This window comes from Suricata suricatta, chromosome 3 (genome assembly GCF_006229205.1).
Source record: "Suricata suricatta isolate VVHF042 chromosome 3, meerkat_22Aug2017_6uvM2_HiC, whole genome shotgun sequence".
In the NCBI taxonomy this organism is placed as follows: Eukaryota; Metazoa; Chordata; class Mammalia; order Carnivora; family Herpestidae; genus Suricata; species Suricata suricatta.
Window position 1 is genome coordinate 133,607,088 of NC_043702.1, and position 22,622 is coordinate 133,629,709.

A 22,622-nucleotide genomic window follows, 5' to 3' on the forward strand; every position below is an offset into this window, starting at 1 on the left:
AAAAAAAATAAACCTCATGGATATGATCATAAAAAGGACTCTACCCTACAGTTCTAGGGTTAGCCTTGGTTCCTATTGGTCCTATACTCTTTGACCTAAAATATGTATTAAAACCTGAGTTCTGGACAGAGAAACCTCAAGAAGTTGGTGATGGTAATTTTATTTATTTTAGTTGAGTAGGTACATTTAAATTTTTATTTAATTTAACAAATTTAATTTTTATTTCAAATCTGGAATGTCTAAGGAGTTTTAACTAAGAAAAGGTGGAAATGGTATCTGTTTAGGAAAATTTTATTTACCAAATGCCAAATGATTTTATTGAAAGATAATAAAAAATAGCAATTTTAAATAATATTATTACATTTATAAATAATTTTATGTCATTTAAAAATTTAACAATTGGTATATTAAATGTATACCATGATGTATTGACTGCTGATTATAATATAAATAATTACAAGTATTTTTGTTGTTTTAACACAACATTCCCCTTCGATTAGTAAGAGCCCATTAATAATATTCTGCCTTCAAATTGAAAAGCAAATTATTAGGGCACTTAGGTGGCTCAGTTGGTTAAAACTTTGGCTCAGGTCAGGATCTCACAGCTTGTGGGTTCAAGCCCTGTCCTGGGCTCTGTACTGACAGCCCAGAACCTGGAGCTTGCTTCAGATTCTGTGTCTTCCCCTCTCTCTGTCAGCTCATGCTCTCTCGTGCTCTCGCTCTCTCTCTCTCTCTCAAAAATAAACATTAAAAAAAGTTTTTAAATAAAAGTAAACTACTAAACTTTCCAAAAAACAACTTTGTATTATTTTCTTAGACACTCACTCAAGAGGGCAGGAGACTGGTAGTTTTTTCTGTTTTCACTGGGCTGTGAAATCCCATCATTGTAACTGCACTTCTAAACTTGTGTTTGGTGAGCTTTGGCATGTGAGCACAGAAACATACAAGACCTCAGAATTCCTGCTTTGAACTCCTCTAACAAACTCCTACTTATCCATCAAAACCCAGATCATAATTAAACCAACATTTCATCTATGCTACACCTCTGCTACATACTTTATTTACTCATTTGCTAATTATTGCATGTCTAACATGAGCTAAACAAGAGCATTTTGATTATTTTTATAAAGTTTCTAAAAAGCCATTTCAACTCAAAGGGCACTGTGACACTGTTTTGTTTTGAGATACACACACACACACATAAGGTGTATATCTATATCTATATATATATGGATATCTATACATGTATATATCTATATATACCTATATATAACCTATATCTCTTGATTGAATTCTATGCTTATTCATGTCTACACATTTAAGGTTAATAAGAAACAAACAGATTATATTTACTGGGTGCCTGGACAGACACTTGCTTATGTATTTTTCTGCCCTCCTCTTCATCCCTTCATTTCTTTTAAATTTTTACTTAAATACTGGAGAACAATTGCCTTTCCAGGTTCATGTAAAGATGATGCCCTCTGGTGGATGATGGTGAAGATTACACCTTTCACTATACAGCTCTGGGTTGGTCTTTTGTTTGTTTTTCTAAATTTATCTCCAGTTGTTTATTTTTGAGAGAGAGACAGAGTGTGAGGGGGGGAGGGGCAGAGAGAGAGGGAGACACAGACCATGGGCCAGGGGAAGGAGGGAAAAAAGTTACAGGGAGGGAGGGAAGCAAACCATAAGAAACTCTTAAATACTGAGAACAAACAGGATTGATGGAGGTTGGGGAAGAGGGGAAAGTGGGTGAGGACATTGAAGAGGCACTTGTTGGGATGAGCACTGGGTGTTGAATGGAAACCAATCTGACAACAAATTATATTTAAAAAATAAAGACAAACAAATACATAAATAAATTTATCTTCAGTTGGTCTTATATTCCAAAGTGATTAAGATTACATCAGAATATTCATACCTACTGTGATATGAAGAATACAGAAAGATCCTTTCATCTAAACATCAGACCTTTCCATTCCACCATTATATTAAGACCTCAGAATAATCTTTTGTGGCTTTGTAGGACCCTACTAATATTTATTATTTTACCTCAAAAGTACATATTGTGAAGCATTAATATTTGGAGGCATTAATTTACTACCAGAGATTAGTTCATCAGTGTCTAACAGAACCTCAAAAAAACTACTCAGAAATGGACAGATCTGTCGACAGGTGACTTTGGTCTCTCTTCAACTTTTATCTTTGCAGAGAGACAGTATCTTAAAATATTAATATTTGAGCATTTTTTTTGTAAAACAAAGTTATTTACAATAACTTTTCCCACAATTAATGAAAGACATTGCCTCAAGATGAGGTTGGGTTGTAATTGCAAAAAAGAAGAGATAATTTTTAGGTTAAAAACATCCTAAATATGCCCTTAGTACTAAAATAGGAGGCCTGAGTGAAGTAGAAAACAGAATTTTGCCATATCACTAGGAAAGAATGTAGAGGAAAAACAGATTCCCTACCTTCGCAAACTCAGGACACTAGAGGAGGTTCAACTAGACTTTAGGAAGGAAGGGCCGCAAAGCTGTTCAAGGGGGAGAAACAAGGGGATGGGACCCACAGAGGACAACCAGGAACAGGGCAGAACCTAAGAGAAAACTGCAGAGCTCCACAGGTCACCAGAACCAAGGCGAAGCACAGAAGCTGAACTAACACTTGATAAATATTTTATTTCACCCCAGGGATCACTGCTTATCTCCAGTGGTGAGCAACATTGTTACCTGATCAAATATCCCACTCGTGCAAGCCTTCCATGGAAAGCTGGCTGCTGGTCACAGGCCTGCCATCCCTCATTCGGAGACACTGCTGACTCTCATCAAAATGACACTGGGAAGCACCTCCCCCTTTGCAACAACTCAGGATGTTCCAAGATCCCCAAACCATTGGGTAGAGAACCTCCATAATCAGACAATAATTCATCCCTGCTACACTTTAACATGTCAGCAGGAAAGTTAACAAGGAAGAGTAAGGCCAGAACCAAAGAAAGATGGGTATGTCTAGTTCTCCTAGGAAGCAGAAGGAAAAGGGGAACTGGAAGGATGTTCTGCTAGACCCTGCAGAAGAAATTGCCCTCCAGGATTGTGGTGGTGTTACCAGGGCATCACATATGTCCAGACTCATCAAAATGCATACATTAAATATGTGATTGTTTTTATATGAAGTATATCTCAATAAAGCTGAAAATAAAAGATCTCTTTGATAAATCATGATCTGAAGAAAGAATTCAACAATAGTTCTCCAAGTTCTTTATAGTTAAAATAATAGTTTAGATTTAGTATGGGTATTGAAGAGATCCAAAATGAGAAAAGGTAAGGAGGTGGTTGTTATGACGGCTAAATTATTATGATGTACTAATGTAACTAGGGCGTCAGTATTCTCTGGGATAGGTGAGGATATTTATAAAGACCCAAAGGCAGGATAGAGTACATTTATTTTCATGCTCTCCTGGGAGGGGTGTGAAGAGCACAGAGAGGAGCAAGGCAAGCAGAATGCCTTGGTTGGAGCTGAGGAGAGGGAGGGGAGGTGGGGGAAATAATTGGGAAGCTGAGAGTGAAGGTCAGAGTCACATGCCTCTTGTGTTTCATTTACTTTGCCTCCACATCCTGCTCAGCAAATAAGATTAAGAAAATCCAGAAGGAGTAAAGGGTATGCCCATCCCAGCAGAGTCTGTTGCCTCAGTCATCTTCCTCTTTGATGCCTGCACTTCCCACTTCTCTTCCAGGTATTCCCGAATGTGCAGGTGACAGGAACCATTCCTGGCTCATACAGGTTCAGACCATCAACAAATGTAACAATACCACAACAAAGAGAAGCCATAGACCCAGATCATCAAAATGGCAATGGAAGCCACATGCCAGCAGAAGAAGGTGGTGACAAATATAATGTTGTTTTTGTCATCATCCATCCATTGATAGCCAGAAATTGGTTTGTACAGCATAAAACCTATCTGAATCAGCCAAGAACCTGTCATCATATAAAAAAAGGCCTTCATCACCCAAAGTTGCAGCATATCAGGAGCCCACAGCTCTGCGATTGCCACCAATGCCAGCAGGAATATGGCCTGAGTGAGCAGGATGTGAGACTGCAGCTCTATACCTTCTGAGTCCTGCATGTGAGACACCATCAGAGGCAGAAACAGAAACATGCCCAGGGCTTGGGCACCTTGCTCCAGAGCAGCACACCTCTGGGGCAGCACATTCTGGCTCACCACATCTACACAGCCATTCAGGAAGAAGGTCATATACAGAGTGAGATGCTGCCATTGTTTGCGGTACAAAAAGTTTCTCTGATGATATATCTTGCTGATAAGTACAAACTGTCCATGAATATTATGCAGCTCTTGGGCTACTAAAATGCAGGCACTTAACATCTTCACCAGTCCGACATAGTATATTTGTCGCAGCCTTGCCCATCTTCCTTTGCTCCAGGGATGGCGTGGCAGATACTGGACAGGGTGGTTACATATCAAGGCCCTGGAAACTAGTCGTGCGTGATAAAGTCCATAGAAGAAGAGAGACAGCCCTGGGTACAGATGACCCTCAAAGCCTCCCATGGAACTGAAGGTAAGTCTGATCAAAGGCAGAGGCAAGTTCAGGAATGGTCACCTCAGGCTCTCGAGTGTGGAGGGAGCTTCCTGAAGTCTACTTATATACTCTCTCCAGCTCATTGCACCCACATACAGAGGGGAAATGGTTTTGGAGGAGACCCAGACTTACAGCGGGGTGGGTGTCACGGTTTCCGTGCTGGTCTTCTGCTCTGGTTCATTGACAGCTGACCATCCATTGCCAGACGATGAAATAAGCATGTTCTCTATCACAACGCCTGGGCGTCTGTTCTTGGAGGTTATTCTAAACCACCCCCCCCCTGCCTCTCTTACTTGTCCTTGACACCATTGCTACCTTCTTTACTTCCCTCTCAAGTTCATAGAACATAAGGAAGAACTGAGAAAAAGCATGGAGAATACATAATGTCGGGCATATCTCTTAAGACTCCTCCCATATAAACTCATATAAATACCAGGTACAAACGTATTCCCCTGGGTATAAACAGTCTTAAGAATCACAAGTAAACCTACACAATGCCCAATTTAGTCTGATGTTATTTGAGGGTTGCCAGATACATGTTCACTCCTAAGAATCTCTCTTTGGCTGATCTCCAGATCAGAAATGAGGTGCCACCACCTGAACTTCTTTCCTTTGGGTTGAAGCAGTGTTTTTCCAAGTTAAAATGCAGGTGAATGGGTTCTACTCAGAGGTACTGATTTGGAATTTCTTGGGAGTGCTGTCTTGTAATAAGCATTCCAAGAAAGATTCCCAGGTAGTTCTTAGGTACACTAAATTTTGAGAATCACTGAGTAAAATGTAGGTACTGGTAAGAAAGAAGATCCTTTTGGGGTGCCTGGTTAAGTGTCCGACTTCAGCTCAGGTCATGGTCTCCTGGTTCATGTATTCAAGTCCTGCATCGGGCTCTGTACTGACAGCTCAGAGCCTGGACCCTGCTTCTAATTCTGTGTCTCTTTCTCTTCTGCTCTCTCCTGCTTGTGCTTTGTCTCTCTCTGTCTCTCAAAAATAAATAAACATTAAAAATAAAAAAAAAATAAGATCCTATTAAGCCAGTAACCTTAGTGTGAATTAGCCATCAAATATTTTCTCTCATGAAATAAGCATTTAGTTAGAATGTTATAGTCATATTACCCTTCATGATAGTCAACCAAATACAGGAGTGCCTCAAGTTAAATATGTGTCATATTGTTCCTATAAGTTTCCATTTTGGTTTATTTATTGGTAAATGCTCTTTTGTTCCTACGATCAATGGATCTTCCACTTTACCTTATCATTTTTACTAATATAAAAAACTGTAATTTTATATTGATCTTCATATTAATCATCATGTTGCATGTAGGTACTGCTCTTACTAATTTTCAAATGATTTTATATAATCATGTTTTCTTCAGTAATGAAAAAATAATCTCCTTTTAGACATTCTTTTGTCTTTTCTAATTGGCTTTTCCTATTTCATTACCATGATAAAATTCTATTATTTTAAGCGTCCCTCAAGCCATGCGGGTGTAGTGGGAGCTGTCATTTTCTAATGAATCCTGCTTTCCTGGCCACAGATCAGTCAAGGAATGAGCACCTAATCCAGTGAGGCGAATCTAAGCCCTTCAGCAAAAAAATTTTTAACCAAAGAAACCAGCTCTCAAACCCTTCGTAGATTATATCAATTCTGTTCACAGCAGAACTAATTAGCATACTTGAATTTTATTTCATTCTCCATGGATTCAGTAATGTATTAGTTATCTGTTGCTGTGTGACAATTTAACACAATTTAACTTAGTGGCTTAAAACATCATGCATTCATCTCAGTTTCTGTGGGTCAGGATGCAGACAGACCTCTATGGGACCCCTGCTCACAAGTCTCACACGGAACAGTCATGGTGACAGCCAGGCTGCATTTCATGCTGAAGCTGAGTCCTCTTCCAAGATCACATGGTTGTAGCAGAATTCTGTAGGAATGAGGTCCTATCTGCTTGCTAGCTGTCATTTCACATGTACCAGATTGATAAACATTAGCTTGAGAGTGTGAAATAAATAGAATGATTAATAATTGCTAGTGGAAATACAAATTGATATAATCACTTTGGAAAAGAACTTGATGATATATGGGATTGTAAAGTTGAAGATACATATCCTTACTTGTATAAACTATACATTAACTCTCATATATGCATATAAGGATCATATTTAGGAATCTCCATCATAGAACTGTCTATAACTGGCAGAGAGGAGGAAAAATAAAATTTTTTTCAATATTAAAATGTATAGATGAATTTTTCTTATTCATAAAATGAAAATGATAGAGGTGAAAATGAAACATGAAAAATAAAGCTATAGTCAACAACATTGTAATAGTTGACTTTATATGACAGCTTGACTCGACTACAGGGTGCCCAGGTTAAACTTTATTTCTGGGTGTGTCTTTGAGATTAACATTTGAACCAGTGAATTTAGTAAAGTTGGTTGTCCACCTCAATGTGAGTAGGCCTGGTGGAATCTCTTGAGAGCCTGACGAAAGACAGAGGAAGATGGAATTCATCCCTCTTTCTTCCTGCCTGTCTCCTGGACTGGAACATAGGTCTTCTTTTGCCTGTGTACTAGGGTTCATACCATCAGTTCCCTTGGCTCTCAAGTCTGTGGACTCTGACTGGAATTATGCTACAATGTCTCCAACCTAGAGACAGAGAACAGTGGGATTTCTGTGCCTCCATAATCACCTGAGCCATTCCTCATGATCAATCTCCTTTATGTATATATCTATCAATTCTACTTCTCTATGGAACTCTGACTGATACCAATATGGAACTTCTAAAAGATAATTTTAGATGAAAAATGAATGTCACAAAAGAATATATACTGTATGGTTCCATACACACACACACACACACACACACACACACACACATTTCAAAAAAACACAAAACTAAACAATGTGAACACATATGTGGAACATAAATCAAATTAGGAAAATGGCTACTTCCCAGAGGGGAAGAATAGGATAGATTTGAGAGGGACACAGAAGCATGGAAAATAACAATGTTTTTCTGTTCTTATAGTTGGTGAGGACCACAGGAGTGTTGATTGTATCCCAACTCTGTAGACTTTACATGTATTCTATAAATGTTCTTTTTTATCTACTCAATATTAATTTTTTATTTGAGACAGAGAAAGAGAGAGAACAAGAGAGTGCATGAGTGGGGATTGGGGGCAGAGGGTCAGAAGAAGAGAGAGAGAGAATCTCAAGCAGGCTCCACATGGAACCCGAGGTGAGGCTTGATCCCACCACCCTGGGATTATGACCTGAGCTGGAGCCAGCCAGGTGCCCCAATATTAATTTGTTTTTACAGAAGTAAGAAGACAAAATAGAAGGGCTGTGAAGGTTAGTATGATTTGATGTATGTTAAGTCTATTTTAGGATGAGAAGTTGGAAAGACAACTGTTTGCAATGGGCCTCTCCAAATGCCAAAGTGAATTTTTCTCTAGGACATCAACATTTATATATATCATTCTACAACTGGCTGTTTTTCACTCAGTCATGGAATGTGTTGGAGGCAAAGCTATTTTGTTATGTGGTGGCACTACTGATTCCTTTTAATATTACATTCTTTATCTAGCCCCCTAATGATGGACATGTTGGTCTAGCTGATTTATTTCTTAACAAATAATGCTGAGTAAATAGTCTTCTTTAGACTACATAACCATAAACGGCATTTCTGAGTCACAGACTATTTTTTTAAATTTAACAGTTAGTGACAAATCTCCCTTCACAGTAGTCACACCAATTTTCACTCACCCTTACAATATATTAATCAACAAGTTCTCTGGATTATTTATTCGCACCTACTGTCCTCGTCCAAGCATCACCAACTCTGCATTGTTGCAACATCTCTTAACTGGGTTCCAATCCTCATGTATTCCTATCCACATTGCAGCCAGAGTGAGCTTTGGGAATAGAGAGCTAATAATTTAAATTCTCCAGTAGCATCTCATTGCCTTATGGATAAAATCCATGCCTTTCGAATAACCTTGATGGTGCCTCTAACTTTGGCCTGACCTCATTTCCAGTCCCTCCCCACATGTACCATTGTCTCAAGGCATATCAGAAGCTTCCAATTCAGTCTGGAATGGTCTTCCTGTTCCACATTCTTTCTCTATCTGGGGAAACTCCTTTCTCCTTTAAAGCTCAGCTCAAGTACTATCTCCTCCCAACCAGAAAGGAAATCCCTATACACACCTCTATAGTTCCACTTAAACACGTATATTTATGCACATCTCTACAGTCACACGGTTTTTCCACTCTTTATTTACTGGGAAGTATTTGAAGTTGGAGACCACGTTCTGACTTCTTTGTCTATTTAGAATCTAGCCCCACACCTGGAAGTGCTCAATGAGTGTTTGATAAATGAATAAATGAGTGAACTATCATATGAACACATGGTGTCTACTGTAAAATGCTTTATAATCTAGTTATAAAGACAGAGCAGAAACATACAAATGATGCAAAGTCACTAATTCTAAGAGCTAAATATCAAATAAGTGAAACAATGTCTAGAACTATTTAATTAGAGGAAAGAGCTCACTCCCACTGTAGAAGTCAAGACAAATATGATCATTCCCAATGAACAGCTGGAGAGACTAACATATGTAAGTTCAAATTTTATCTTCGACTCCTTTGTCCTTGGGTGAAAAGGGTATAGAGAACTTGACATAACCATAACATTAATATTCATAACCATAACATTAATATTCTCTTGGGGGCAATATTGTCCCTATTGAGAGCACATGGTGTAAACCAATGGCAGAGTATAATCCAGCATACTTAGTAATGCAGCACAGAGCTTAATAATGCAGCCCAGAGCTCATATTCAAAGAATGCTTGTCTTTCAACGATAAGTGTTGAGGGTTCATTAATGAGGGGTAGACTAGATGGCCTCAAAGAGTCTACCAGGCTCTGCATATGTGGCTGTCAGAGCTCACATATTTCATGGTGGAAGTCCTGGTATAGTCATTAGGAAACTCATGTGCTATTACAGGGATGTAAGTGAAAATTTCTCTCCTCTTACTCCTCTCCAGCCAATATCAGAAGGAAGAAGGATGCATCATCTAAAAGGGTGAAAGGAATGAGCATACCCTATTGATTTGGGGACTTATGACCAAAAATATTGAACTGGAAATCAGGAGACTCTGCCCAAATGTGGTGGAAGCAAGTAGTCTCTACTGAGCCAGATATACCACTGATGGGGCAGACACCTGGGATGGGAAAGGAGCAAGTGCCAAACTCATTAACTGATGTCTCATAACCTACAAACAAGGCCTTCACCAGAAGCAACCCTCCTGATACAACTGTAGATACTTGGCTACCCATAAGACAGGGTCTCATGAGCACACATCCCAACAGTAAAGCATGAATCTTGCTGGTCATCATAATTATCTCAGAAGCTTTAAAAAATGGAGTACTAAATTTTCACCCTGACCCTACTGAATAATGTCTCTGGATGGGTGGGTCCTAGGAATCTGCATTTTGAGTTATAACCCCCTGTCCTACCACTGGTGATTCCAATACAGGCCACCTTTCCTGAGGCTTGGAAACAATTGTTCCAGACTAGAAACCACCATCCTGGTCATTAAGCCACACTGGGGTACCATAGATTCACCAACCCATAGATTCACCAACCCATAGATTCACCCAGGAGTATGGGGCAACATCATTATAAAAGCAGAACCCAGCAATATTTATCAAGAGAGGCTGTCATGCAGAAGAAGGAGAAGGAGGGCCGAGATGGGAGGAGGCTAAATTAAGTATGGGTAGGGCAGGGAGAGGGAAGGAAAGGTAGAGGACAGCAAGATGGAGAAAACTGAAAGAAACATGGAGAACTCAACAGAAAGGAGAGAAAGGGTGAAGGCAGCCCAGATTCTGAGAAGAGAGAGACAAGGAAATGGGGAATCAGAGGAGACAGAGGCTTTGCTTTCTCTCCCAGTGGTAGGAGAGAAGTAAAAAATCCTCCTTGTCCAGGCTGTAGGAAACCTTGTCGGTTAGTGATTAAGAAAACAAGGAGTCTGATCTGTATTTGAGAACTAGTCTGGCCATTTTTCAGGTAGATGCTTAAAGATAAGGTATTCATCTTCTCTAAGACTCATTTTCCTCACAGGTAAATGTGAGATTGAGATGTATCCATGAAATATTGTATTTTAAGGTGGGTTATGAATACAAAGTACTTAAAGTTGGTAATCAGAGGGTTGGATTAACCATAGAGTCAATTTCTTCCAAATCCCTCTTTTCATGAAGGAAGCATAGAAAGTGACTCACAGGATGTCACATGGTTAGTGAGTTAGTTCGTAACAAAGTCTATGATGAGATACTGGGTCACAAGCTGACTGCTTACAAGAAGTACAAGAAAACATCAGCTCTACATGAAACAAAATATAAGTAGCCCAAGGCTGTGTGCCGCCTTCTCAGGTAGCCCCCCACTGATGGGACCCAAGACCCCAAAGAGCCCAGCCCTCCAGCAAGCTCATGGGTTGGATCCTGATCTGACCCACTCTGCCCATCCCACAGTGGTACTATCACCTGGGCCCAGTCCAACTGAGGCATCCCCAGAATTGCAGGGAAAGGGAAGTCTGCATCAAATGAGCAGAATCGTGTCTGCAGAAGCATTCTGCCTTGAGAGATACTTGGTGCCACACATATGCCCTCTAGTGAAATGCTCACTTAGCTATCTCCTTAAAACTAGGAATGCAAATAGAAAAGCTATAAGCAAATCAGTTATTTTGAAGCTGGGCTTCCTTGTAGGAGGATGTGTTGGCAGGGGGAGTGGCTGGTCAATATGGATTCTAGAAGCAGATACTTGATAACAAGAATTTATCTGTCTTTATCCAGGACCATCCAAGGAGAAAGACTATATTTAGGAAAAAATAAGTACTCTATTATAGGAGTGAAGTCTTTTTGGAAAAGAGACAATTTGTCAAGCTTTCTTTTACATGCAAGTACATTTAGTTATCTACATTCTGAGTCAAGGTTCTGAGCTAAATTATCCCTAGCTACCTTGATCCTAGAGTGAGGGGTTGGGTGGCAGGGAGCATGGATGGGTGGTGGGAAACAGAGGACTATCTAACTGGTGGGCACTGATATTTCTGTCATTGGAAAGACATGTCCTCTAATGTTAATGAATAAATGGGCCTTCTGGTTTATATATTAGTGTCAATCAGTCTCTTAGAACCAAAACAGACTGATAAAATTGAGTTTCTGGATCTGTAATGCTCATTTACCCTGCCTTCTTATGAGCCCCAAGTACTGCCCCTCCCCACTTTCTGCCATCCTAGCTACAGTTGTCTAATGCTGCCCAGATCACATATTTGCATTTAAAGGAAACACCTCAGAAACACCAGTGTGTTAATTTGATTCATTTCAATTCATTGAATGTGTATTAACTACCTATAATCAGCAAGACACTGTGCTAAAAGCTGGTATTACAAAGATAAATAAGACATGACACCTGACCTCAAGGAACTCAAAAGCAGTACCTAGTCATTCAAAGCGGGTCCCATAGGCCACCATTGTCAGCATCACTTGGGAGTTGTTAAAATTACAGACACCTAGGCCCCAAATCAGACCTACAGAATCTGAGTCTCTAGGTGATTTGTATGCATATAAAGTTTGAGAAGCACTGATTTAGTAAAAAGATCCAACTAAAGTCATTTTGAATTAAATTTTATGTTGATGCTTGAGTTCTGGGCAAAAGTATAGTGGGAAAATAAAGGAGAATGTGGTTAACTCTAATGGAGGGGCAGATATTTGTACTGAAATTAACTTGAACCAGGGCAGTAATGTGGGGATGGGGAGCAGGTGAGAGATGGTAGGAGCATTCAGGTTGGAAAATGGCATGAACAACTCTATGAATGTATTTGGTGTGTTGGGGGCAGGAGTGAGGGTGAGGGTAGGTCATATGCAGAGTCAGACTGGGACAGACTGGAACAAAAGTCTTTCAAGAGCTTTAAGATGTCACTCTGGGATGGATGGCACCATGCAGGCTTAGATGTTGTGCACTCCTTTGCTCTGACTTGGCTGGGGAGTCTCTTTCTACCCTTGTTACCAGCCCTCCATGCTAGGAGCTGATCAGTGCGTGGACAGGAAGAGGCCTATTCTCAACCTCTAGCCCTAAGTGACCCCTCAGGGGTGAGGGGCTGCTGCTTTCAGTCAGCAAAGGATGCCGAATCTCAGATCTCATGCCAGGCCACCTGGTCCCTGGCAGCAACTCTGCAGAACGACCTTGGGAGGGAGTGGATGCACAGAATCCCACAGATTCCCATGGACTCCCACGAATTCCTGGCAGCCCAAACTGTCTTTAGGGAGAGGGCTTCCTTCTTATTCAGGTTGTAAGGGAAGTTGACTGTGGAGAAAGTCAAAAAAATAATGAAAAACACTGGAAAAGGATCGAGGCAGGGTCTGGATGCTGGGTTTCAGTCCCGGCCTGGTCTCTAGACCAAGATGAAGTCTCTAGGCCTCAGCTGTAAAATAAAGAAGATGGTATATCATTTCCAAGTAGCCCTGATAGCCTGTGATTATGGAACCTTCCAGTCTTAGAAAGGGCTGCCATTTTTCCATTTTCAGACCACTTAGATTCTCTTGGAATTCACAGCCCAGTGGAAAAATAAAACATTCTTCTTGAAGACACAGTCTCCTCCCAACACAAGGGCATCTGGGTTAGATTGTACATCAGGATTAAGTTTAGGGGAAAAAACTCTATCTGTATCTATCTATCTATCTATCTATCTATCTATCTATCTATCTATCTATCTATACTTAATCATGAAATAGATGTTAAGCATCTACTATGTGTTTTGTTTGGTAGCTTAATTGGGCACTGAAGTAGAAGCTTGAGTTCTGGCCAAAACTTTCTCATATATATTTGGAGAAATATGACACATCTTAGTAAAGAAGAAAGCAATACATAATTCCATAATAAAGTGTTTTGTTATTGATAATTGTTAACATTTCACAGTGCTAAACACTTTATAGGAATTACTGCATTTATTCACATAAATCTGTGAGTTAATAAATCACTTAGGATGTTTGAGTTGTGAATAATAGAAAACCCTGATTCCACTCGCTTCGGCATTAAGACATGTATTCTGTCACTTAACAAGAGCTTCACAGGTAGTGCAGCTCCAGAGCTGGTAGTACCGCGGCTGAGTGAAGTCATCAAGGACTCAGGTTACCTCCAGTTTCCCTCTCTGCTATTCTCATTGGTCTTGTCCTCAGACTAGCAAACATCATGGTTTCAAACTGCTGCCACACTTCCAGATAGCATATCCTTACAGAATTTCCAGAGGCAGAAAACAGAGCTTTGTTTTTCATTATGTATCTAAAACCACCCAGCCTGGAGATATACTCTATAGAGACAGATATAGACAGACAGATGATATAGACGTAGGTATAGATATAGATGATATAGATGATATAGATCTAGATATGGATATGGATACAGATACAGATATAGATACAGCTATAGATATAGATGATATATAGATAGATATGCATAGATGACATAGATATATACACAAAGCATTTCTTTATGATGGGGGCATCTCCCTGACTGAACCTGGATTTCATGCCCACATCTAAACCGAACACCAGCAGGGGAATCATCACTGGGCTTAACTTGCTTCACTCTCTGCAGCTGTGGCTAGTGCCCAGGCCCACCTCTTCTGATACACTGGAGGAGGAGAGTAACTAGCCCCCACCCTAAAACAAGAGGGAGGAGAGTATTTCTTTAGAATGAAAGAAAATGCAGGTAAGAAGGCAAATAAATAATTATTTCCATTTGACAGTTTGAAGAAACAGAAGCGTTGAGAATTAAGTAATTGGTTCAAGGTCATACGACTTGTACACAGTAAAACTGGAATTCCAAATCGAGTCCATACCCTAACATATTCCAAATCAGATCTAAGTGACCTGCACCTTCCCTGCCTTCCTGACCTCCACCTCCAAGCAGTTACTCTACCGGGGTCAGAGGCTCCTTGCACCCTCCAGTGCTGCAAACACATCTGTTATTTGCTCTCAGCCTCCTCCAGGGCAGGGACTAGGTTTCATTCATCTTCTTATTTCTCTTTCCCCTCCACCCTCTAACACCACCGTGCTCACTTGCTTCTAAAATAAGTCTCCATCTATTGTCCTTATTAGACCAGATTTTCCTCCTCAGTATAAAGCACATCTCCTTCCTTTCTTTTGCTTCTTCCTTAGCCTCACTGCAGCCCAGAAATCAGCCTTAATACTGGGAAATATTCAGAATAAGTAAAGGCTTAGACACTAGGTCCAGACAGGCCAAAGATTTAATTCCAGCTCTGCCACTGACCAGTCACGTGAGTTCAGGCAAATGACTGCATCTCAACCTAGTCTCCTTATCCATAAATGAGGAGATTTGCCACACAGGGTTATGGTAAGAATTGAAAAAAATAAGAGGTTAGCACAGCCCTCAGTAAATGGGAGTTCTTGTTTTTAACTAACTAAATTAATAAAAATGAAAACTCACATTAGGACAGAATATCACAGTTTATAGAGCATTCTCTACATGATCTTGTCTGATCCTCTTAACAGCCATGTTAGGAGAAGATGCTCCCTCCCTGTGAAGACTGAGGAGACACAGCCTGAGAGAGGTGAAGAGCCTTATCTCCTGCAGGTTCTTCTGATACATTCTATGGTACATTCTTGGGTGTACTCTCCCACTGCCTATGTCAGGGGACCCTTCTTGCTGTGGATTATCTCTGTCATGAGTTAACCTGTGCCTGCTCCCTAATTTGTACATTGAAGTCCTAACCTCCAGTTAACACCAAAGATTGTGACCTTAGTTGAAACAGAGGCATCACAGATGCAAGTGTCTAAATTGACATGAGGTCATAGTGGAGTAGGGTGCATTCCTAATCCAATACAACTGGTGTACTTTTAAAAAGAGGAAATTTAGACACAGACGCACAGGGAGAAGGCCACATGAAAGTGAAGGCAGAGAGGGAGGTGATGTTTCTACAAGCCAAGCCTACCAGCAAACAACCGGAAACCAGGAAAGAAGCATGGAACAGACTCCTCACAGCCCCAGACCAAGGAACGCTGCTGACAGCTAGCTGGACCTCAGACTCTTCACCTTCAGAGCTATGAGTCAATACATTTCTGTTCAAGCCTCTTAGTTTGTGGACTTTGTTATGGCAGCCCTAGCAAACTACTGCAGACTCTTTGCCCAGGAGGCTACCGATTTGTGAACCCACTTCTCTTGGCATTGCTTTCTCCTTTGGGAGGCTTGTTTACTTCTGCTGGGCACCACCCGTTTCACCAGGCCAGTGCTAACTACACTGTACATTAATTTCATGGCTTGAGATTCTTGCATCCCCCAATCTTGAATAGTGTGAATTCAGAGAGGCTTCAGGTTCTTACTTATGCCTTATTTTATTTCTACCCTGAGCTGTTAGCAGAGAGCAGCTTCCTTAGTTCCGGAGCTGGTGGAAAAAGTTTGTTTAGTCTCTCTTACACTGACAGAACCATTTCCAAATCCAGACTTTATGCAGAAATCTGTGTTTTAGTTTGAGCCCAAGCCCATACCTCCTGTCCCCCTATTAGCATGAAAACCCCAGCTGGTAGAGCCTCTATCTGGGACCAGTCAAACCCTGGCTGCCAGCTCATGATCTTGTCATCTAGCTCTGAGTTACAGTTTGTATTTTATCACTTGGGGATTAGGGGCTTCTTCTTTAGATCTTGGATTTAAAAAATAATAATCTTGTTCTTGTTCTACTATAACTGATTTATTTTATCCCCCATGTCTTTTCCTGTGGAGATGGGAGGGGGCTTAGATCAGTCTATTATGTTGCCAAAACTGGAAGTCCTTGGAATAGTTATTAAAGACAAGCTCCCCTTCTAAAGGGAGTAAAGATGTTTGAGTTGGGACAGTTCACGCATTCAGATGGGTGCTTTGCTTTCTTCTCTGGGCATGGTGCCTCTGGTCTAGCAAAGCCACTGTATGCATATGGCTGGGAGAGGGTGTTCCACAGTTTAGAAAGTGCCTCCTCTTGGGGCTCAAGCTGCTCCCACAGGATGGCCCCGGATGTAATTCTCTTCTCTCCCACATCCGTTCCTGCCAGGAGATTTCAATACTCGTGAGAAATCAGAGAACATTGCTGGACTGCAATGGAGTCTCAAACCACCTGATTTTTCTACTCCTTGAGAGGACAGACATAAGGGAGCCAAGTACAGAAAATCCTAACTGCTTAAGTCAGTGTTGGAGCCATCAGAAACATCTTACTAAACCCACAATCTGTGTTAATGATCATAATTAAGAGGACCTGCCTGTTCTTATTAGCATTATCTCCATCATGAGCTTAAGAGAATCAAGCCCACAGGGAGCCCGATTCATCATGTGAGGGGAGGAGTAGGAGGTCTGTTTCTTAAGGCCTTCTGAGAACCGGAAGTCCCCCCAAGTGTTCTTAGCAATCCCATCTGCATCTGCTAGATTTGGCACAGCGATGCTTCAGCCAGCTAGTCAGCCAGCTGTAGACACTGGCCAGCTTTCAGAATAACCCTAAAAACTACAAAGTACTCCAGGCAATATGGAAGCTCTCATTTCTCATGATGGGAAATTCAAGCAAGTTTCTTCCCTCAGAGGCACATCCAGGCCCTAGACTTAAATCTCAGTGGGTTGCAACGCCAGGCTATTCTGCTGTATCTTTGGCTGGCTAACCAGTCGGATGAAGCATCACCGTGCTAAATCAAATAGGTGCAGATGAGATTGCTAAGAAGGAGAGCATCAAAATAACCATCTCCTTTGAATAGCCCTAAGAACCAGTGGTTTGGTTATGTGAAGACCAGACGTGAGAGGATAAAGCCCTTCTCCCTGGTCTCCTAACAACACAGATGTGTGTGTGTGTGTGTGTGTGTGTGTGTGTGTGTGTGTGTGAGTGTGTGAGTGTGTGTGTGTATAAATAGTTTCACACTCTCTGGACAGAAGTAATGTCACTCACTTCTGAAATGAAAATAGAACTGGCTCCAGCTGCAGTCTACCAGATTGTCAGGAAATGGATCCTTCATCATCGACCATTACCTCGCTCCTTTTTTCTCTAAGACGCCCATGGCTACTACAGTCCCAGAAGTCTGTCAAACAGCATTTCCTACAAATAGAAGAGACATGACATGGTGCCCGTGCTTTTGATTCAGAGACAGCAATGTTGTCTATGTCTCTGAATCTCCGGGTCTCTGGCGATACCCCAGTGAGGTAGCGGCTACCACAGCCTTTTCCGTGCTAGCTTGAGCTAGCAGAAGCCTATGAAGGAGTGCCACTCTGAACAACACAGCCACTCAGTGTGGCCTCAGACACCAGGGCTTTTGCCTGGACCCCAGGATCTTATCTTCCCATTCAATCCCTGGAAACCTCTGGGGTCTTCTCTGAGGCCCTACCTAGAAGAAGTGATTGCATTTACCCCTAATCCCTGAAATTTCCTCCAGGGCCAGGATGCTGCTCACTTTTAACTTCCCGAAGCCCAAGGGTCCATTCTGACTCCTGCTTCAATAGTTTGAGCACCACCAGGAAGGGTCTGTATTTTCAGGGCAAAATGAGAGCCGTCCACACTTCTAAGAAGGGGAATCCAAACTTCAGGAACACAAAAGCCTATCCGTTACCCTGGCAGTGTAGTGAGGGCAATACCTTCTTTCCTTTCGGGTTGTTTCCACCTTCTTTCCCAGTAGAAAAAGGGAGACTTTCTTAACAACATTTTTTAATGTTTATTTATTTTTGAGAGAGAGAGAGAGAGACAAAGTGTGAGCAGGAGAGGAGCCGAGAGAGGGAGACACAGAATCTGAAGGAGGCTCCAGGCTCTGGAAGCAGTCAGTACAGGGCCCGACGCGGGGCTCCAGCACATGAACCGTGAGATCATGATCAGAGCAGAAGTCAAAAGCCTAACTGACTGAGCCACCCAGGCGCCCTGAGAGAGACTTTTATTGTAGTGGGGACACTTCCACAACATGCAAATGACAAGTCCCCCCCAGGTCTTCCTGATACACAAAAACACAAAATTCAAGTTGAGCTTTTAATGGCTCACTCTTTTATATTAGGAAATGATGTTCCATGACTTTGAGCTCTGACCCGAAGGTCCAGGGCACTTAATAATGGTTATGCAAATGAATTACTTTTTAGTGAGGATAAAACCTAAATTTGTCAGCCACTGAATTGCCCAGGAAATTGGAATACAAATAGGTTCTCTTTTTCTTCAGTTTTAAAAACAATGTGAGGCACCACTATTGCTAAGATGCATTAAGACTTATCTGCTATCTTTGATAAGTTCTGATAAATACATTTTATTTTTTCATCTTTTTTATGGCTCAGTTATCCTGTTCTGCCATCATACAGGAAGGCACACCCTGAAGCAGGGGGTGGGATACAGAGGGAGCACTGTGATTATCTACACTCAGACCCAAACTGCTAAAATCTTTTAAGTTTTATTCTGCATGTCACAGTTTTTTTCTCTGGTCAGGCCACTGGCTAGTTTTTATCTGCTGTCAGTGGGTGCTTTCTTCTTCAGTGGATATGCTGCTTCTAATCAATGATGCAGGGAATGAATCAGTAAGACAAACTAACACTGCATATCAAGAGAGGGTAAACTGTCTTTGAATGAGATTTTTAGGTGCCTCGCTATATAACTGTCACTGCTTGAACCTCACAACATTAACTCAAACTAAAAATTTTAGAGGTGCTCTTTTCTCTTGGACATTCTTTATATTCTGAATACTTGAAGGTTCCTATATATATGGTTTTCCAAAGTGAGTGGAGTGTGATTACATATGTATTCTCAGAGATTCCCCTGGTTAACGTCTAATTCCATGCCATACAAGTATGATTTGAGCACCCCTTGTTTTTCCTTCTGTGTGCCCTCCTGCTCCCACCGAATACTGCCCTCTCCCCTTCTCTCCAAGTGTTCATGCCGACAGTGGATTGAGATTAAATAAAATTGGCATTGAAGTTGGACCACCCCGCTGAATTCTTTTTTTTATTTGATACACTTGGAAAGTGTGAGCAGGTGAAGAAAATGTCAACAGGTGACTTTGGCTCTTGAGTGTCAAGCTACGTCTAAGCTGCACCAACCACACCCGGTCAGAACCTCAGTACCATAAGTGAAAAGATAAATGACGCTAATTAAAATATCCCTTGAGGTCACTGTTTCCTCACCCTGACTCATGGAAATAGGAGAGACGCCCTTAAGGCATAGACACCTCTGTCTCAGAAATCAGAGTTCTGCTAGGGGCCAGCTGAGACAGCGGTCCCCAGTTTTCTGCGGAAGCAGTCTGTTTTTAAGCCAACATCAAATGTGCTTATTCAGGAGGACCCCTTCAGCTCATCCCTCTTACATCCCTAAAGTGAGTTTCTATTTTCCACTACTCTTTATTCCTCAGAATTTTATTCCCAGGATTGTCCTAACTTAGGGAAGAAACTAAAGGTTGGAGTTAACATAAAAACATGTGCTTTTCATTTGATTGTCTAGAACATGAGTTGTAATCTATCCAACTTCAACACTTGGAGTAGAAGCACAACACACAGTTGAAAATACAATTAAGCTATATTCCCCATTATGTCCCTGATGGCTCAAGATCTCTGGCTCCTTACTGATTCATCAGAGCCAAAATAAAAGCCACCATCTGCTATGCAAGTTCTTCTGTCAGCTGTATTTCCAGGTCTTTCTATTCAAGTCTCATTATTCCCCAACAAAGTCCCTGGCATGGCAGGCAGGCTTTCCCTCCCTCCACCTTTCTCCATCTTGGTTCCTTGGCCCTTGACTGAAACACCCTCTTAACCTTTATGTTCCTCCTCTCATTTCATCATTTCTTTTAAAACTCAAAGGAAAAGACTCCAAGGAGCCTTCCTGACCAGCCCCTATGCCTACACTTCTTTTTATTAGTACCTAGTCAGTAGACCATTTCCTGCGCACCTCCCAAGGGTCATCAAGCCCTCCTCTGACCAACATGTACTGAGCCCTTTCTTGTGCTAGGCACTGTGCCAAATGCTCTGCATATCACCCTATTGCTCTGCTTCCCCATTACAGAAAACCTCCTCAAAGAAGTTGTTTATTCTTGTGTCTCAATTCCTGTCCTCTCACGCTCTTTTGAACCAACTTCAAACAGACTCTTGTCCCCACTCTGCAATGAAATTGCTCTTTTTAAGGTCACTAATGATTTCTCCGCTGCTAAATCCAATGGTCAATTTCCAGTGCTCTTCACTGATCTCTCAGCAGCAATTTGTACAAGAATCTGACTGTTTTATATCTTTTCGTAATGAATAAATTTTAAAAGAAATTAGATATGATTCCCCAAAAATTTCTTCATATTTGACCTTATGAAATAAAGACTGAATAAAAATATATACACATACACCTAAAATCACTATAACTGTGTCCACGACAACTGTGGGCTGACAAGTGTGGCTGCCAATAGCAATGTATTTTTTTCCTCAAATGGTGAGTAACTTTGATAGAATTCTTAACAAAGTACAATGTTTCTTTGATTTAAATGATTAAATATTAAGTGTACAGCAAGCTTACTAAGGATATTTTATAAAGTAGAAATAGAGTCTAGGGGCACCTGGGTGGCTCAGTCAGTTAAGCATCGGACTTTGGCTCATGAGTTAAGCATCTGACTCAAGGTTCGTGAGTTCGAGCCCAGTGTCGGGCTCTGTGCTGACAGCTCAGAGCCTGGAGCCTGCTTCGGATTCTATGTCTCCTTCTCTCTCTGCCCCTCCCCCACTTGTGCTCTGCCAGTCTCTCAAAAATAAACATAAAAAATTAAAATAAAGTTAATTTCTAAAAAAAAGAAAAAGAAATAAAGTTGGGACTCACATAATTATATATTTTTTTCGCTAAAGTGAATGTTCGACCTTGAAAGTTGTACAGGACATGAGAGAAATCTTTTTGTGTGAACTGTCACCTCAATCATTATAAAAACACACAGTGTCCCTTACATTTCCCATAGTGCTCCTTAGTGGATGATACCATGTAGAGAAGATGATTCTCCAAGGTCTCTTGTGTTTCTGCACAGCTCATGAGCAGAGATGGTGGCTGACTATTCTGAAGTATGTTTTCAGGGATGTTTGTGTAGCAAACAGATCTGAAACACAGAGATAGTTGTCCCCTTCAGAGCCAAGGGTAGACACACTTACCGCCCATTACAAAAGATGCAGGTTTCCTCAGCCTGGGTTCGTCTTCTGTCACAAGACCCACAGCATTTGCAGTTTTCTCTGGACCTTCCAAGTTGTCCTGGGGAAATGAAACTCGGGGAGCTGAGGCAGGTAAAGGCAGATATTCTACCTACTCTGATTACTGTGAGTAATATGGGTCTTTATCTATGACCCCAGAAGTTCATGTCTTCTGCCAGCATCCAGGATGCTGAGGTAGGCTCACTTGTTGGCTTGTAAACTGGGTAAAATTCAGATCCTATGCAGTTCTTGACAACCATTCCACTGATACTCACTAGAACTACACGCTTACTCTAAAATCTATAATCTAGTCTTGACCTCTCCCTGAACTCCAGGTATTTCTAATTCATTGCCATCAATACTTGAATATCAAACAGGCATCTCAAAGTGAAAGTGTCCCAGATGAACTCCTTATCTTTCCCTCAAATCCTTTTTCTCCTGAAGCTTTGCCAGCTCAAAAATATGCAAATACATTTTTCCAGTTTTTCGGACTGAAAATCTTGGTGTCATTGTTGACGGTGTTCTTGCTCTAGTATTATTACACATATTACAGCTCTCTCAGTCCTTTTGACACTACTTTGAAAAAACATGCAAAATCTGACGACTCCTCACCAATATCATCTCTCATCCCGGTCCACAGCACCGTAAGACCCCATGTGGATAATTGCCATAGTCTTAACTAGTGTCTCCCCCAGACAACTGCATGACTCACCAGCTCACTGCTCAGGTCTCTGCTCAAATGTCGCCATTTTCACATCAGCCTTCAGTGACATTCTCATTTAAAGTAGCAATCTCTCACAGGCCTGGCACGTCCTATTCCTTTTCCCTGTTCCATTTTTCTATTTAG

The 22,622-nt window shown here is 41.2% G+C and overlaps 1 protein-coding gene and 1 long non-coding RNA gene across 2 annotated transcripts; both read right to left on the bottom strand.

Moving 5' to 3' along the window:
- Nucleotides 1-3,418: 3,418 nt before the first annotated feature.
- Nucleotides 3,419-4,558, bottom strand: LOC115286688 (transmembrane epididymal protein 1-like). The gene has a single exon (XM_029933106.1). It carries the CDS (start codon nt 4,556-4,558, stop codon nt 3,785-3,787), a length of 774 nt encoding a protein of 257 aa, XP_029788966.1. The 3' UTR covers nt 3,419-3,784.
- A 1,750-nt stretch (nt 4,559-6,308) lies between these two features.
- On the bottom strand, nt 6,309-21,822 carry LOC115286689. The gene is made up of 3 exons (XR_003906211.1): nt 21,740-21,822; nt 17,562-17,708; nt 6,309-6,578 (listed from the first exon to the last, which is right to left on the bottom strand). It is a non-coding gene; the product is annotated as an uncharacterized LOC115286689 (long non-coding RNA).
- Nucleotides 21,823-22,622: the final 800 nt, after the last annotated feature.

Bases quoted from the DNA above. Each gene is read 5' to 3' on its own strand.
- LOC115286688 (XM_029933106.1), bottom strand. From the start codon at position 4,558: ATGGGAGGCTTTGAGGGTCATCTGTACCCAGGGCTGTCTCTCTTCTTC.